This window comes from Loxodonta africana, chromosome 18 (genome assembly GCF_030014295.1).
Source record: "Loxodonta africana isolate mLoxAfr1 chromosome 18, mLoxAfr1.hap2, whole genome shotgun sequence".
Lineage (NCBI taxonomy): Eukaryota > Metazoa > Chordata > Mammalia > Proboscidea > Elephantidae > Loxodonta > Loxodonta africana.
Window position 1 is genome coordinate 70,708,933 of NC_087359.1, and position 18,369 is coordinate 70,727,301.

Below are 18,369 nucleotides of genomic sequence, written 5' to 3' on the forward strand. Positions count from 1 at the left end.
TATCTAACAATTAAATGTTGGCAAGTGATTCAGCTTGAAAAACCAGCCAACAAAACGCCTCACCAGCCAAGCAAAATGCATCTGCAGACCAAATATGCCCTCATGCCCTCGGGTTGCACCCACCTGCTGGAGCTTTTGGCACCAGGGTTTGAAGCTCAGCTCTGCAGTTCACGCACTAAGGTCAGCCATTTTCCTTCCCTGCCCTCAGTGTCCCCCGTTTTGGGCAGCTGGTCTCCTTTGGCCTCTTCCACCCCACTGCTTGGACAGCACTGGCCCCCACTGTTAATCACCATGTATTCCTCCATCCCCAGCTTTGTGTCCAACACTGTTGGCATCTACTACCCTGACAACAGGGCTGTGGGCCAGGATTCAGAGCTCCACGCCTGGGTCAAGGAGATCTTCCAGGAAGGTTTTCTAAGCCACATGAGCTCAGGTGAAGTGTCCAACCTACCCTCCAGGCCCCACTTCCCCAGGGCAGTAGCCCCTTAGGTCATTTCTATTCTCTCCGCCCCACTCCCATTTGGGGGTCCCCTTCACCCTGGACAGATGCACTGGCCTTATTCAGTATGTATCTCACTATGATCACCTTCATCTGCTCCATCCAGCATGCTGCCATCAACAGTGACCTGGTGAGCCAGCTCCAGACTTGGAGGCCCAATGGGGTCACGGGAGGGGCAGTCCCAGCAGGAGCATTGGCAGCCCTGGGCTTACTGAGTTTGGGGGGAGGTCAGTTTGATTTCAGTGGCTGGATGTCCAATATCCCTACCACCATGTGGTTCCCACCACCCACTGCCAAAGGCCAGACAGACCTGGTGGCTTCACTCCCTGACACTCACTTCTGGGTGTCAGTGACAAAGCCAGGGCGCTGGAAGCAAGGCCCAGGGTGGGAGTGGGTGGGCCTCAGGTTCCAGCAGAGTGGGAGGGGTGAGGAAGGGATCCTGGGACTATAGGTTACGTGGAGGGTGGTACTTAGCAGCTGGATTCCTAGGTGGGCAGGGCTTGGAGCATAGTGGTTGCTGGCAGGTGTGGTTTAGAGTAATATGGGTTCCTAGCACTTGGAGCTTAGAGTGGTCTGGGTTTCAATGAGCAGGCTTGAGATGGTCTAAGTTTCTTGTAGGCTGCAATTAAAAAACCACTTCCCAGGAAGTTGATTCTGACTCATGGCGACCCGTGTGTGTCAGAGAAGAGCTGTGCTCCACAGGGATTTTTAATGGCCATTCTTCTGAGGCTCCTCTGGGTGGATTTGAACCTTCAACCTTTCCCTTATCAGCTGAGCGGGCACCATTTGCACCACACAGGCTCTCCAAGGCTTTAGGGTGGTTTTTGCCTAGGTGGGTGGGTTGTTTATTTTGGGTGGTCTGAGTTCCTAGGTGGATTTTCTGGTGGACTAGGGCTCTTGGAGTCTGGGCCCCCGAGGTGGGCGAAGCTTGGGTGGACTAAGTACCTTGGGAGATGGCTTGAACCAGACCGCTTTAGGTGGAAAGATGGGGGCGGGGCATGCGGAGCAGCAGAGGTCCAGCCTTTTCTCCCGCCGTTCCGGCAGCGCCTGGGCAACTTCGCGGACGGGCACTTCACGGAGAAGGCCCTCGGTGGATCATCACCGCCTTCCGGAGCCGCCTAGTCCAGATCTCGCCCGACATTAGGAAGAGGAACTGGGACCTGGCGCTGTCCTACCGTCGTGGACCCCGCGGTGGTGGAGACCAACACTGCAGTGGAGCGATGGACGGCAGTTCGTCCCGGCGCGCCCCGGCCCCGGCCTCAGTCCCATCCCCAGCCCGACGCCATCCCCAGCCGGGCGCCATCCACCGCCGAGCCCCATCCCCAGCCGGGTCCCATCCCCAGCCCGGCCCCATCCCCAGCCCGGCCCCATCCCCAGCCCGGCCCCATCCCCATCCCGGCCCCAGCCCCAGCCCGGCCCCGTCCCCAGCCGGGAGCCATCCACCGCCGAGGCCCATCCCCAGCCGGGTCCCATCCCCAGCCTGGCCCCATCCCCAGCCCGACCCCATCCCCAGCCCGACCCCATCCCCAGCCAGGCCCCGGTCCCAGCCGCACACCGGCTGCCCAGCCCTGCCCCCATCCGCGCCCCAGTAAACCGCTCTGCAAGCTCTGACTGCGTTTGAAGTTTTGTTTTTTGTTTTTATTTTGAAAATAGGCGGGCCAGGGCCGGAGAGGCGAGCCTGGAAAGGGCTTTCTAGATAGAAACGCTGTTCTCGATCACCACAGGGTCCAGGTAGTAGTAGGGGATGGGGAGGCACTCGTTGCGCTGGCGGATGTTGTGCGAGATCTGAGCCAGGCGCTGGCGCAGCGTCTCTATGCTCCTGCGCGGGACCTCCTCCACGAAGTGGATATCAGGGAAGTGGCCCAGGGGCCGCTGCGGGCACAGAACCAGGCCGCTGGGTCGGAGCCACCCACGCTGGCCTGCCCGAGAGCCTCACCCTCCCCTCTTGCTTCCGCTGCCTCTCTCTTCGTGCTTCCTGTCCTTGACAACGCCCTTCCACCCTTGGCCCCTAGCTGCCGGCCCCTTATATGCTCAGAGGCCCTCCAGCCCCAACTGCCCCTGAAGCCCCAGGCACCTTGTCATCAGGCTCCCGACAGAGCGTCCAGAGCACCAACAGGATGATGCACGTGGTCTTCACATCTGGCAACGTGTCCATGTAGGTCTCCTGAGTGGTCAGCCCCTTAACCTGCATGGGTGGGTTCCTCATGGATGACGGGAAGTTGGGCATCCAGGAGGTGAACTCCAGCTGCGGGTGAAGTAGAGGGCGGGTTCTGGGTCAGACAGTGCCCAGGGTTCCCCTTCCACCAGAGTTTGACCACCCTCACCTCATCATGACTTGGACCCCTGCAGTAGAGGGCTGAGGCTGGAGGGAAATTGGGGTAGGTTCTGAGTTGGGGCTGAGACTGGAGCTGGGACTGGAATTTGAGACTGAGGATGGGGCTGGACTAGGGATTATGGCTGAGGATGGGTTTGGGTTGTAACTGGCACTGAGGTTAGATCTGGGACTGGTGGCCACAGGTACCTGCCCTGTGTTGACAGCTGCGTGCTTGGCAGAGCAGGTGTAGATGACGATGGTGACATACCGGATCAGCTCAGGCACTGTTCGCAAGCATGTTGGAAAGCCTGAGGGGTGGGGGACAGCCCAGGCAGTGTCAGTCCTGCTCTAGTCCTGGCTGCCCAGCAGAGGGCACAGCCAAGCCCAGCTCACCCCATCTTGCCAAGACTCCAAGCTGTCACAACCATGCCCTCATCCTGCCCACTTGGCCTTCCCGGGACCACAACCCCTCCCCCTAGTCCAGGCCATAAGCCCCTTAGGGAGGGGTTCAGCTGGCCTCAGGCTGCTCCTGGCACCTGCCTGGGGTGGGTCCTCAGTTCTCTCCTCCAGCACCCCTGGGGGGTTACCTGGTTCCGGGTCTGAGGAAGAGTGGTGAAAGTCTTCCCTCTGTTGGGTAGAGTCCTGGATTTCCTGTCCCGTTTACTCCTCTCTCCCTCCCCACCTCATGTGAGACTCTGGGATCACTCCAGATGGATTTCTCTGTAGCCAGGCCCTGGGTCTCCCACTTCTTCCTTAACCAAGCACTTGCTTCTCTTTCCTGTTGTCTCACTCGAGCTGCCCTGGTTGTTGGCGACCCCAGTTCCCAGAGCCCAACACATTCAAACCAGAGCCATCATCTTCCTCCCAAGCTGACTCCTCCTCATGGCTCCCCAGCTGAGGGAATGATACACTTCCTCACCCAGCTGTGAAAACCCAAAACCTGGGAGTCGCCCTTGAGCTCTCCCTCCCATTACCCCCATTTTCAAGCCCAAACCAATCACCAAGTCCTGTTATTTCTGTCTCCCAACTAACTCTCGAATTCTCTTCATCCCCACAGCCCCTATCCTAGTCAAGCCCCTGTCACCTCTCTCCTGAGCACTGCAACACTTCCCCAAGAGGTGTTCTGGCTCCGGTGCAACCTGATTATTCTATCATACACACCTGATCTCCCCACATGCCTCCTAGGGGTCATTCCAATCTCTTCGACCAGGCTGCATGACCTGGCCCAGCTCAGGGCCTCAGCCTTAGCCTTGCCCAGAGCCTGCCCAACTCCCAGCCTAAGTTCCAGTGCCAGAAGCTGTGAGCAGATCCCTGGATTCAGTGCTCTCTTTGGCTTCTGGGCCTTTCCTCATGCCATTCCCACTCAGAACTTTCCCAGCCCCACCCTCTGTCATCTAAGGGCTAACTTCCCCTTCCCAGAGATCCTAGCTAGATCTCAGCTTGCTGCTACCCATTTCCACCCCCGACCATGCCCTCCCCAAGAGGAATCAGGTGCCTCCCTGGGCTCTTACAGCTTCCTCCCGGGCTTCGCACAACACAACGCTCAGTCTGCAGGACCCGCTCCCAGCAGGCTGTGAACTCCTGGGGGCAGGCACCTTCATTATCTCCTTCCTTTTGCTCCCCCCCCAATGGCCAGCCCAGTGTTTGTCACATAGTAGATGCTCAATAATTATTTGTTGAGTGGGCGCCCAAGTGACATGACCTTGGGGATGCTTCTGGAGCCTGCCAGTTCCCACCAGCTCCCCACCACTCTCTTTGACTCCCCACCAGCTCCCACCATCTCCCCACTGCTCCCTATGACTCCCCTCCAGCCCCCACCAGCTCCCCACTACTCCCCACCAGCTCCCCAGCAGCAGCTATTGTCCTTTCCTATCTGAGCTCATTCCCCATTTCTCATTCCACAAAGGTGCATTCTGGGTAGGGGACCAGGACCCCTGTAGGTCTCCTCAGAAATGACCCCTAGCCCCGGAGCTGAGACAGGGACCAATGGCCAGTCATGCCTCCCTCCCCAGCCTCTTCCAGATGTGTCTTCTCCAGGGACCAGTGAAAGGCCCTGCCAAACCCTTGAGCAGTGACATGACCTCCTTTAGCCCACAATAAGACATGCTCTGGCCCAGCCTGGGAGGACCCTATGGACATCACAGCCTCAGGTCCTAGCAGGGTGTACAGGTGTCCAGGCCCATACCTGAGCTCTCACGTCCTAGCAGGCACTCCTTGAATATCTCCTGCACCCAGCACTGCAATTCCGGGTCACCTTCCACGGCAGCGTCACTCGGGTAATAATAGGTGATGATCTCTGTCACATACCTGACCAGGGGACGCAGCCTCAGTTTGGACCGTCCCTCGGCCTTCCCCAACCTTTCTTCCCCCAGCTCCCCCAGGAAGCCCTGGTCTTGCTCAGGCAGGCCTGTGGGTGGGCAAGGCCTGTGGGTGGGCAAGGCCTGTGGGGCAGAGGTGCAGAGAGTGGCCTGACCAGATCAGAAGACACTTAAGCACTCCCTCATAAGGTGCACAGAGGGCCAACACAGGTGGGCTGAGGCCCAAAATAAGGAAGGAGCCCGCCAGGCCTCGCGAGGCCCCACCAGAGCTTGAACATATGTGTGACAGCCACACAGACTGCAGACCCTGCCCCCAAGCCCAAGCCCCCGCATGGTGCTTCACCCAAGCATAGGTCTTTCAAAGTTCCCCCCGCCCCTCCCACATCCCAGGGGTATTGACTTACTACTGTCCCACACCTACCGCTCCAGCGCGTCCCACACAGCCAAGGTGTCATCACGGTAATAATATCCGGGCAGGTCCTGGACCCCACGCTCCACAAAGTCATTGGGGAGGTAGAGACTCTCATAGGTGACCTCTGACAGAGCCCGCACCATCACCTCAGCAAAGCCTTCCAGGCCCAGAGACGTGCCCTGCGCAGAAGGAGGCGGAGTCTGGATCAAGTCCTCCTCTCCAGGGCTCAGACCTCCCTCAGAGCCCCCCCCCGCAGAGCACTCCCTAACCCCTGCTCACCTCACCCCATCCCCCAGGAGCCCTAACTCCAGGCCCACACACCCAGGCCCTGCCTCTGCTCTTCTAGACATAGCACCCACTTTAACCAATCCCTCCCTCCACACCCCCTCATGATCTCAAGGCAAATCGGAAGTCCTGCTTCTGGTCTACCTGCAAAGGGCAGAGGGAAGCAAAGGTCTTGGGGTGAAAGCAGAGCCTTACCCTGGCAGAGAGCCCCCCCTCGTTGAGGAGCAGGGCCCGCCCAATGCTGTTGATCTGGATAGTGTATCGGGTATGGGGGACCAGGAGCTGTGGGAGGAAGGTGGGGGACAGTGAAAGCAGACCGAAGGTGCCCCACCCCCCAAGGACCTCTGCACCTCCATCACGCAGCATCAGCCTCTGTCCCTATGGGAAGCCCCTACCCTAAGCTCTCTCTTGTGCGTCCCCAGCCGGCTCCCAAAGTCTAACTGGAATCCGGCTCTCTGCTGGGGAAGCCAGGTGGCTTTCTGTGGCTTGGTGAAGGCAGCAATGATTCCTGGAGACGCCTTCCCTGAAAGCCCTACCTTGTAGAGGGGGTGGCACATGGGTAGCTGCCTCAGCATGGCCAGGGAGAAGGCTTCGGCCATGAGATGGGTCTCCAGCAGGTGGGCGATGGCCTCATGGCAGTAGAACTCAGCATAGCGCACCCACGTCTTGGCCAGCAGCCAGTCCCATTCAGAGTCACTGGGCAGGAAGATGGGGCAATCAGGCCCGGGGGTCTGGCTGAGCTGGGGGTGGGGAAGAAGGGAGGGTTAGATGTGGGCAGAGACACACCCACACAGCGGCACCCACTGCAGGAGTCTGAGGAGGTAAAAACTGCACCCGCTAACTCTAGTCCCTCTGTCCCCTGAGCACACCTTCCTGCCCTCCCCACGTTTGCTCTTGCTGGTCCCTCTGCCTGTGGTACCCTCCCCCAGGGTACCTGGCAGTACCTGGCAGCTCCCACTCATTCTTCAACGCCCAGCTCCCAAGCTGCCTCCTCTAAGAAGCCTTCCTCACCTCAACCCCAAGGCCACCAAATTCAGATGCACAGGTTGTGCACTGCACAAGGGTGCTAAGCCCCCTGGAGGCAGTGCCTGAAATCCAGCCTGCACTGCTCCACAGGAGAGCCAGGTGCACTGGGGCTTGACTGCTCTCCCCAGAGGGGTACCTTTTTCTAGTATGCACATGGTCTCTGCTGGGACCTCTGAGGAGGAAGCACCATGGGTTCCCCCTCCTGCCAGACCAGACTCCCAAGGTGGTAGCTAAGTTTGATTAGCTCAGTATTCCTAACAGAGGCCTGGCTCAATACAAGGTTGGTTTACCTAAGGGATGGATGAACGAAGTCAAAGACATAAGCTCAAGTGACCAAGTACATTCTTGTCTGGTCATTCTGCACATATACACACAGTCATGCACACTATACACACAAGGGTTACACATGAGTGCAACCACAGGGACCTATAGACACACAACGGCAGCACACAGATATGCACACATACCCCAAGGCTCACAACAGGGCTATCCACCTGGATACATGTGTGCACACTGGCTTACACACAGGAGCCCACTTGGAGGGTACAAGTTCACACACAAGTGTACATGGAGATACGTGTGCATACATACAGACTCATCACTGCCCCCCACAGACAGGGCCATGCATAACCATAGGTGGACACAGAAGCACACTCAGGAACATATCGGCTCCTGCACATGGCCTACATGGTTACACACACTCACATATGGGTGCATACACAGGCGTATCGGGTTCACTCACACACACACAGGCTGACCCTCTGGCTGCATGCTTACTCCGATGCACACCCAGGAACATTCTTGCACACACAGAGGCTCACAGGCACGCATGCTCACGCAGGCACAAGCATTCACACACAGGCACCCCACACAAGGACACGCATTGCACAGGCCATGTGCTCACTCAGACACACATGCACGGAGGCTCACGAATGACCATACGCCTGCACGGCCAGCACCTGGATAGCGATGGGCATCATGTTTCCTTCAGGGTCAAGGTAGAGCAGGCAGAGGGGGGCACAGTGGTGCTGCTTCTGACCGTTGAGCTCGACGGTGGGGATGCCTTCCAAGATGCGGTAGTCTGCCAGGTAAATGTTCCCCTTCTAGAGGGGAGGCATAATGGACGGGCAAGTAGGCACCAACACGGGGCACCTGTGACCACCACAGTGGGCAGGAACGGGGAGTGATGCAGGAGTGGGTGGGACCCGTGGGAGCAGTGGAAGTGGGGGAGAGACCAGGCTGCCAGGGAGGGCGGCAGGGAGGCAGGAGGAGGGCCTCACCTCTAGCTCTGCTTGGAGGCACGTCCCTTCAGCCAGGAACGGCGCTACCATGTCATCTGTGACAGGGAACTTGTCTGGGATCCGCTTGCAGCGGCAGATGACACTTGGGTTGATGCCATTAAGGTACTGGTACCCAAAGAAGCTGTCCTCTGCCCAGTGGTCTGCGACGTACTCTGGAAGGAGGGCACGGGGGCGTCACAACCCGACCCGGGCCCCCTCAGGGACAGAGAGACATGGGGTGGAGGCCCCGCGACACAGGAAGGCAACCGACACCCAAGAGGACTCCGGAGGGAACACGAGGCCTGTTGCTTGGCCCTCGGGGCCCAGGGCGACGTTTTCCACGCTACCGCCAGAGGGTGCGCCCGCCTAACTCGGCCAATCCTCCCTCCGGTGCCATCCAGTCCTCTGCCCCAGGTCGGGCTCCTGCCTCTCCCACCTGTCTCGCCTTCCTTCCACAGGAGACCACCTGGCTCCCCCAGGTTCAATTCGGAATTCCCGCACCCCGTACCGGAGACGATAGACTTGTTGGCAGGGAAAATTTTCTTAATGTCCTTCAGCCTCTTCCACGACCTTTTGCAGTCCACCAGGCCGCGGAGCTTGAACGCCAGAGCCCTAGGGGACGGGATGAGGAGGCGGCGTCAGAGAGGCTGCCCGGCGCCCGTGGGCCCCGGGGCAGAGCTGTGCCGCCCCTTAGGTCTCTGAGTCTGAGTCTGCATCTGTGTCTCTGTATCTCGGGGTCTCAGAGTCTCTGTATCTCCAGGTTCCTGGGTGTCTGGGTCTCTGGGTCCATGTCTCAGGGTCTGTGTATCTCCAGGTCTCTGGGGCTCACATCTAGGCGTCTTTAGGTCTTTTCAGCCCCCTCGGCCTTCCAGTGGTGGAGGCGGGGGAGCAGGGGGAGTGGGACGGGTCCTCCCACTCTTCCCTCACTCCCACACACTCACATAGGCCCCAGGCGGAAGAAGAAGGAGGCCGTCTTGATGAAGGAGTACCGGAGATTTGAGTTCAGGAACTTGGTGGCCTTAATGTTGATGAGAATCGGAAATCCCGGGATATAGCCATTCCACCTGTAGGGAGAAGGGCAGGGCTGGGACCACGCACCTGGAGTCCCGCGGAGGGGAGCAGGAGCCCAGGTGTCTGCCCCGGGACGGGCCCCAGGGGCCCAGAGGCGGCCTCAGGTCCTTACTCGGGCCGGTTGGGGTTGCGGTGCCGGCGCACGGGAGGGCGGTAGCTGGGGATGTGCACGTAGTTGGGCAGGCCGGGAACGAAGACCCTCCAGCTGCAAAGATAAGCTGAGACGGTGGGCCCTGGTGCCCGGTGGCATCTCCCAGGGCTGGTAACCCTCGCTGTCCCTCCCCGCCCCGGCCCTTGGCCCTCCCCCTCACCGGTAGAAGTCCTGCTTGGCTCTGATCTCCTCCCGTCGGTGCTCAAGGAGGATGGGCAACGTGTCGTCCGCAGTTGTCTTTCCTGTGGGGAGACCGAAGGGAAGGCTCAAGGCTCAAGGTCTGACCCTCAGCCCTGCCTGCCCTGCCCACCCGGGGAGGAGTTCAGCTTCTGCCCTCCTTCCCCAGGTCAGCTGTGGAGGGCCCACAAGTGAAGGTTCATCGCTCCCCAAAACTGCAGACAAGAGGCCTTGGACCCACCCTCGTCCCCCTCTCTCAGTCCTTGGGTTCAGCTCTGCAGCTTTTCAGAAGTTACTCTTCCAGACTCACTGAAATATTAATCAGTAAGTTATTAGCACTTACTAGGTACTGGGCACTTCCTATACACTTATGTTAATAATTTAATTCACATAAGAACGGCCTTATGAGGCAGGTGAACTATTCCAGCCCCACAACCCCTCCTCCACAATTCCAAAATTAAAAACGCTCTTGAAAACCATGTCTTTTTCCCTGATAAGTTAAGCACAAATTCACTGGTGGCAAAAACCTGCTGTAATTGACCTGAGGCTATATACACATAAGTACCAGCAGTTAAGAGTTTGGCTACTAATTAAAAGGCTGGCAGTTCGAATCCACCAGCACTCCTTGGAACCCTATGAAGCAGTAATACTCCGTCCTATACGGTCACTGTGAGTTGGAGTCGACTGGACGGCAAAGGGTTTTATATTCATAAATTATATATTTATATATTCTTTATTTAACTCATTTGGCATAACAATCCCTAGTTTTTGCTGCAGAAACATTAGTATATTTAATTAGGAGGTGCCCTAGTGGATTTACTAGTGGCACAGTGATTAAGAGCTTGGCTGCTAACCAAAAAGATCGGCAGTTTGAATCCAACAGCCACTCCTTGGAAACCGTAAGGGGAAGTTCTACACTGTCTTACAGGGTCACTAAGAGTCAGAATGGACTCAACAGCAACGGTTTTTGGGTTTTTGTTCCTAAAAATTTGAATTTCGAAGCACATCTAGCTCTAACAGTTTCAGCTAAGGGACTATGCTATTGTCCTATTTTACAAGGAGAAAACGGTGAATATTACACAGGGAGAAAGCAGAGAAGCTGAGATTCGAACCAATCCAGTCAATTTCTGGACACCACACACAAAGAAAACAAAATTTGTTGTTGTTTCTTTGCACCACACACAGTCGCAAAAAAAAAAAAAATTGCCATGGAGTCGATTTCAACTCATGGCAACCCCATGTGCTGTAGAACTGCATCCCACAGGGTTTTCCAAGGTACCTCTGGGTGGGTTTGAACCATCAACCTTTTGGTTAGGTAGCCAGTACTTAACAATTTGCACCACCTAGAGAGACTCCAGAAACCCTGGAAGCATAGTGGTTAAGAGCTACAGCTGCTAACCGAAAGGTAGGCAGTTCAAATCCACCAGAAGCTCCTTGGGAACCGTATGGGGCACTTCTACTCTGTCCTGTATGGTCGCTATGAGTTGGAATAGACTTGACAGCAACAGGTTTGGTTTTCAATGGGTTAGAGAGGCTACACATAGTCACACCACTTTATTAAGCCTTCTCTAAACTCCTTTTTTTTTTTTTAAACTCCTTTTAGACATTACCTCATTAGATTTTCATGTTAACCCTCTGAAGTAGGTTCTGTTGTTGTCCCCATTTTACAGATGAGGGCACCCAGGCTTAGAAGAGTTCGGAAATGTGCCCAGGTGTCACAGCTGATAGGTGGAGGTAGTCCCCGGAACAGTTGGTGCCCCCATGAGTTCCCTCAAGCCCCTCCTTCACCGCCCTCTTCCTCCTCCACCTGCCTCAGCCAGTGTATTGAAGGTGAATGTTGCCCCATGGAGTTATCTAACACACAGACCCAACTTGGTGTCATCCCCAGGGTGGGAGCCTCACTCCCTTGAGGGCACAGTGGGTGACTCAAGTCTCCCTACCCTGGTGTTGCATGGCAGCTGCTCCACCCAACCCCATTCCTGCCTGGCCACCCAGGGTCACCCTGCCAGTCTCCTGCCTCCATGGCACTCTGACCTATCACCGTGGGAAGAAACTCTGCTTCCCCAAGGACGCCCTCACTTTGCATCACCACCCTTCCCTAGGCCTGCCTCCCTCTGCCCCTTGTCTCTTCTTTCCCCAGGTCAGGCCCCCATCCCCTCCTCCCAGAAGAAGGCTCTAGCTACAGAGCAATGAGAACTGGGATGAGGGGTGATCAGATGCAGGAAGGCTGGGTCTCCAGGGCCCCCAGCCCCTCTCAGCTCTGCCCTTACCTCCCACCCAACTCGAGGTGAGACCAGGGGGATAAAGAAGAACAGGCCACCAGTAGAGGACAGTCCCCATGCACAGCCACATATTGGGAAGCTGACCCCAGGCCCTCAAGGGAAGGGCCCTGGGCAGTGGTGGACACAAGCAACTCAGGAACTCAGATCTTGTCCCTTCTCCCATAGGAGCCACCAAGCACCTGGAAAACCTCCAACGGGCCACTACAGAGAAAACCCAACAGTCTGTATGAATAGCGGGGCATCCTACCAGAGTGGGACTGATTAACACTGGATTAAGGGAGTAACCAAAAGGCCAGCAGTTCAAATTCACCAGCCACTCCTTGGAAACCCTATAGGGCAATTCTACTCTGTCCTATAGGGACACTATGAGTCAGAATTGACTCAATGGCAATGGGTTTTTTTTTTTAAGTTTTATTTATTTTGGTTTTTGGACTAAGGGAGTCCCCGGGTGGTGCAAATGGTTAACACGCTTGGCTACTAACTGAAAGATTGTCAGTTCAAGTCCACCCGAAGGTACCTGGGAAGGAAGGCCTGACAATTTACTTCCAAAAAAAATCAATCTTTGAACACCTTTATGGAGCACAGTTATACTCTGACATACATGGAGTCGCCATCGCTCGGAATCAACTCGACAGCAAGTAGTTTTTGTTTTAGAGTTAGAGTAAGCCCTGTTTGGAAGGACGGTGTCCCATTGGAGTAATAAGGAGTCCTTTCAGAGCAGTAGGATATCTCCTCCATCTAAAGTATGCTCAACAAGAAAACCAGGGCATGAAGGGTAAGAGAGTACACAATACTGGGGAAGCCAGCACAACTTGTCCAAGGCAAGGTCATGGGAGCTCCATAGACACATCCAAACTCCCTGAGGGACCAAATTGCTGGGTTGAGGGCTGGGGACCATGGTCTCAGGGAACATCCAGCTCAACTGACGTAACATAGTTCATAAAGAAAATGTTCCACATTCTAATTTGGTGAGTAGTATCTTGGGTCTTAAAAGCCTGTGGGCGGCCATCTAGGATGCTCCACACCAGTCTTACCCCTTCTGGAGCAAGGAAGGATGAAAAAAAATAAACATGGAAGGGAAAGTTTAGTCCAAAGGACTAATGGACCATATCTACCATGGCCTCCACCAGACTTAGTCCAGTACAACTAGATGGTGCCCAGTTACCACCATTGACTGCTCTGACGGGGATCACATCACAGTAGAGGATCCTGGGCAGAGCTGGAGAAAAATGTAGAACAAAATTCTAATTTACACAAAAAAAGACCAGACTTAGCAGCCTGACAGAGCCTGGAGAAACCCCGAGAGTATGGCCCCCAGATACCCTTTCAGCTCAGTAATGAAGTCATTGCCCAGGTTCACCCTCCATCCAAAGATTAGACAGGCCCATAAAACAAAACAAGACTAAAGGGGCACAACTGCCTGGGGGCAAAGACTAGAAGGCAGGAGGGGACAGGAAAGCCGGTAATAGGGAACCCAGGGTTAAGAAGGGAGAGTGTTGACATGTCTTGGGGTTGTTAACCAATGTCGTAAAACAATGTGTACTAACTATTTAATGAGAAACTAGTTAGTTCTGTAAAACTTCATCTAAAGTACAATAAAAAAAGAAAAAGAAAACCAGGGCAACAGGATAATGTTCAAGACCTTCTGTTACAGTACCACGGGGCACTGTTGAAATAATTGGGCTTCTTAATGAAATAAGGCATTGGTTGGAATAATGGAGCATCCTATTAGAGTAACAAGGCCTCCTGGTATAGTAGCAGAATCCTATTAGAGAAACAGGGCATGCCGTTTGAGAGGGCACCCTATCAGAGTTCTGAGTCCTGCACCTAGGGTGGCCGGGCACCTGTGGGTACCCAGGGCAGGAGTGTAGAAGTAGAAGTGCGCTCTGAGAATGCTGTCTCCAGCCAGGCGCAGGGGTCCCCAGGGCAGCCCCGCACCTCCTGCATTCCCTCTTCTCCAGGGCCCAGCCTCGAGGATTAGTGTGCCCGGGAAGTCGCTGGGACTCTCTGGGGGGACTGGCACATGGATGGCTTGATGGGTTGACAGCGGTGTATCCTGACCCTTCTCCCTTGTGCCTGGCTGAGGGTTCACCCCAGGAGTCGGGTAGCTGAGCTGCAGCAAGGAGCCCAACAGCATGGGATGGGTGTGAGGGCTCACCTGTAGCCTCCCTGAGTGCCAGGGTCTCGTAGCCATCCATCCACTGATAGGCGGGGAAGTGGTAGGTGCGGCCATTGGGGGCGCAGATCTGCACGTAGTTGCAGTACCAGGAGTTCTTGGGGAAGAAGGAGGAGGGCTCCTTGTGCAGGCGGATGAGGACAATCTCCCCCAGGTCCTGCTGGCATCGCACACTGTACTCGTCCACCTGCGCAGGGCACGGGAGCGGCTGAAAGTGGAGGACTCTACCCTGGCTCCTCAGGCCTCCACTGGCCTGGCCTCTCACCCAGGCCCTACTCCCCTTCGTGATGCCCACCTGCCTGGACTGGGGTGATAGGTACACAGGATAATGACTTTCTGCCCCTCCAACCTGGCTGTCCCCTGCTAGGCCCATCCACCTGGGGCTGGACAGGGCCCAGCCCTTCTATCCTCTACATTCCCAGATCCAGAGGTCCCCATTCCCTCCCTCACCACCTGAGGCAGCAGAAGCTGTGGAGACCCCCAGGTTCTGGTGTATGCAGGGGTCCAAGTAGAGCCCAGAGCCTCCCAAGTCTTCCGGACTCTTAGACTGGGGAGAGGTGATCCAGCCAGCCCCCTTTGTCAGTGAAGATGTGGAGGGTCAGAAGAGGCCTTAGGTAGTTAAAGTGACCTATTCAGGCCACACATCAGCAGGTGGCCAGGTCTGGCTCAAAGTCAGGGCTGAGATCCCGGTGGGGTGGGGGCGGGGGGGCCTTCCATCAAGGAGCAGGCAGGTCCCCACTGGACAGGCTGGTCTAATGCCATTATAAGTCACAGAGAATCCAATGCAAATTTAAGCCAGTTGTGATGCAACTTATCTTAGCCAGAGAGAGTAAGAGCGGGAGAGAGGAGAGGGATGAGGGAGTGGGGGAGAGAGGACACGGGAAAGAAAAAGACAAGAGGGAGAGAGGGGGCGGGACAAGGCTGAGAAATGAGGGGTAAGAGGGGAAAGGGGACAAGGGAGAGAGAAGAGTTAAGAAAAGGGAGGGGGAGACTGAAGAATGACCAAGAAGAAATAAAAGATGATGAGCCAGGGATGAAGGAACGGGTGTCCTGGAAGCCAGGGCATGGGAGGGGGGTGAGGAGCCAAGTCTAGGGTGACAGATGTCAGAGCCCCCCTTGGGACCTTGCTGGTCCAGTCCTCTCCCAGGCTCTCTAGCCTCTCCTGGCCACCATCTGGCCCTCAGGTGCCTGCCTTGCCCACCTCCATCCACCCTTACCCCCAGCCGCTTCCCCCCTCCCCCCCACTCACTGCTCCTGTTGCAAAATCTCGTCCAAAGTGGTTCAGTAGCTGCTTATGGCTCTCTCCCTGCGTCCCCACGATGGTCAGTGAGATGCAGTCCAATGTCCCTGACAAGAGGTCGCTGCCTGTGGCCACCTTGACTTTGTAGGTGGCCATGGCTGTTCTTCAGAAGGCAGGGGAGGCTCAATCCCAGATACTGTTGGGCGCCACACTGAGGCCCAAGCCAGGCCAGGCACAGAGGGGTGGACAGGGCCAGCCCCCCCGAGGTGGTGTAGTGAGGCAGGTGACAGCCCAGAGCTGGAGAGGCTGTTGCCCTGGGCAGCCACGGACTGAGCCAGCGTTGGGCAGACCGGGCGGGGCAAGCTGTGGTGGCGTCAGGTCTCCAAGCCCTTTGGGAGCTGGCAGGGAGGCGACACCAGGCAGGCACTGGGCCTGCCTCTGAGAGGGAGGACAGAGATGCCGTGGATGAAGGAGTCTTCAGGGTGGGGGAGCCAGTCCAGCCTGAGCCACGGCCCCAGGGAAGTTAGGGGAGAAGGCTGGGCGGGGCCCCCAGATCTTTATCAGCCTAATAAGCTCCTTCTTCTTACCCGCCCCTATTGGCTTCAGCGCTGGGAGTGTAGGGGGTTGCAGGGGGTGACCTGCATTGGTTCTGGGGGCCCTAGTGGGCGGGGACTAGAGGATGGGGGCAGCACAAACTTGCTGTCCAGCCGGCCTGCTGCCTGGCCATTCTACTTTGGGAAGTGGGGCAAGTAGTGGCTGGAGCGGAAGGCTGGCTGGTCCTTCTGCTGCAGGGACCAGAGTCTGAGACAGGTAGGGTGGTGGGTGTTGAACCTCGGGCTTAGGGACCACGTGGGCAGTGAGAGAAGCTACAGGAGAGATGGCCATGGATGGGCGGGTGATACTTGGCTGCTTCCTGCAGGAATCATCTAAGGAGGCGTTGGGGTCGAAGACAAGATCAGAAGACAGTTGGGGTGAAATTTGGGACGTAAGGATTAAGCTAAAGAATGGATAAATCTGAAATCCTGATACATGCTACAACATGGATGAACCTTGAAAACATTATGCTGAGTGAAATAAGTCAACCACAAAAGGACAAATACCATAATATGAAATATATGAAATATCCAGAATCGGCAAATGTGTACAGACCTAAGTCTGTCAGTTACCAGGGATGGGAGAGAGGGGGGAATGGGGAAGTGTTGCTTAAGGGGCACTGAGTTTCTGTGAAGGATGATGGAAAAATCAGGAAACACATAGTGGTGATGGTTGTACAACGTGATGGACATAATTAATGTCATGAAGTGGACATAAAAAAATGCTGAAATAGCAAGGGTTTTGTTATATAATATATACATGTAAGTGTATATATTTAAAAATATATATATTTACCATACTAAAAAAGAATAGACAAATAAATTGTGGTATATTCACACCATGAAATTCTACACAGCAATTAAAAAAAAAAAAAACTGTGACATGGACAAATCTCACAGGTTATACTGAATGAAAGAAGCCAGACACAAAAGAGCACAAGCTCAATGACTCCATCGATACGAGCGTCAAGAACAGGCAAAGCATCTATTTGTTACAGGCAGTGCTTATTAAAGTCAGAACGGTGGGCACTTCTGGGCTGTGGGTTCAGGCTGGGCTTGAGCAGAAAGGAGCTGTGTAGGGAGCTGGAAATAGCGGTATGTGTTGTTGCTGTGTGCCATTGAGTCGATTCTGACTCAGAGCGACCCTATGAGACAGAGTAGAACTGTCCCAGAGGGTTCCCTAGGCTGAAATCTTTACAACAGCAAATTGCCGAGTCTTCTTCCGCTGAGTGGCTGATGGGCTCCAACCACTGACCTTTGGGTTAGCAACTGAGCATTTAAACATCTAGGGCTCCTTGTTGATGGTATATGAGGTACTTTATGAATTTTACTGTATCAATGTTGTCCCTTAATTTCATGAAGTAAACACCCCCCAGTGGGGAAAAGGAGAAGCTAGGGAAAGAGTTTGAGGTGAAGCTGGAATCAGGGTTGAGCTCCACTGGAATCAGGTTTGTTGGGAACTGGGTCATCCATCCATCCATCCATCCATCCATCCATCCATCCCCCCACCCACCCACCCACCCATCCATCCATCCACCCACCCACCCACCCACCCACCCACCCACCCATCCATCCATCCATCCATCCATCCACCCACCCACCCACCCACCCACCCATCCATCCATCCATCCACCCACCCACCCACCCACCCATCCATCCATCCATCCATCCCCCCACCCACCCACCCATCCATCCACCCACCCACCCATCCACCCATCCATCCCCCCACCCACCCACCCACCCACCCACCCATCCACCCATCCTCCCATCCATCCACCCACCCACCCACCCACCCATCCACCCATCCATCCACCCACCCACCCACCCACCCATCCATCCATCCATCCCCCCACCCACCCACCCACCCATCCATCCATCCACCCACCCATCCATCCATCCATCCCCCCACCCACCCACCCACCCACCCATCCACCCATCCATCCCCCCACCCACCCACCCACCCACCCACCCACCCATCCACCCACCCACCCATCCACGCATCCATCCATCCATCCACCCACCCATCCATCCACCCACCCACCCACCCACCCATCCACCCACCCACCCACCCATCCATCCATCCATCCATCCATCCATCCATCCATCCATCCACCCACCCACCCATCCATCCATCCATCCCCCCACCCACCCACCCACCCATCCATCCATCCATCCACCCACCCACCCACCCACCCATCCATCCATCCACCCACCCACCCACCCATCCATCCATCCATCCATCCATCCCACCACCCACCCACCCACCCATCCATCCATCCATCCATCCATCCATCCCCCCACCCACCCACCCATCCATCCATCCATCCCCCCACCCACCCACCCACCCATCCATCCATCCATCCCCCCACCCACCCACCCATCCATCCATCCATCCATCCCCCCACCCACCCACCCATCCATCCATCCATCCATCCATCCACCCACCCACCCACCCACCCACCCACCCATCCATCCACCCACCCACCCACCCACCCACCCATCCATCCATCCATCCATCCATCCATCCATCCATCCATCCATTCCC

At 56.0% G+C, this 18,369-nt stretch overlaps 1 protein-coding gene across 1 annotated transcript; it reads right to left on the reverse strand.

Moving 5' to 3' along the window:
* Window positions 1-2,121: 2,121 nt before the first annotated feature.
* On the reverse strand, window positions 2,122-15,387 carry ALOX12B (arachidonate 12-lipoxygenase, 12R type). The gene is made up of 15 exons (XM_064271753.1): window positions 15,241-15,387; window positions 13,974-14,178; window positions 9,517-9,598; window positions 9,318-9,410; window positions 9,076-9,198; window positions 8,643-8,746; window positions 8,135-8,307; window positions 7,814-7,957; window positions 6,365-6,568; window positions 6,024-6,110; window positions 5,553-5,722; window positions 4,999-5,120; window positions 3,021-3,121; window positions 2,574-2,744; window positions 2,122-2,371 (listed from the first exon to the last, which is right to left on the reverse strand). The coding sequence occupies exons 1-15, from the start codon at window positions 15,385-15,387 to the stop codon at window positions 2,192-2,194; spliced, it is 2,106 nt and encodes a 701-aa protein (XP_064127823.1). The 3' UTR covers window positions 2,122-2,191.
* Window positions 15,388-18,369: the final 2,982 nt, after the last annotated feature.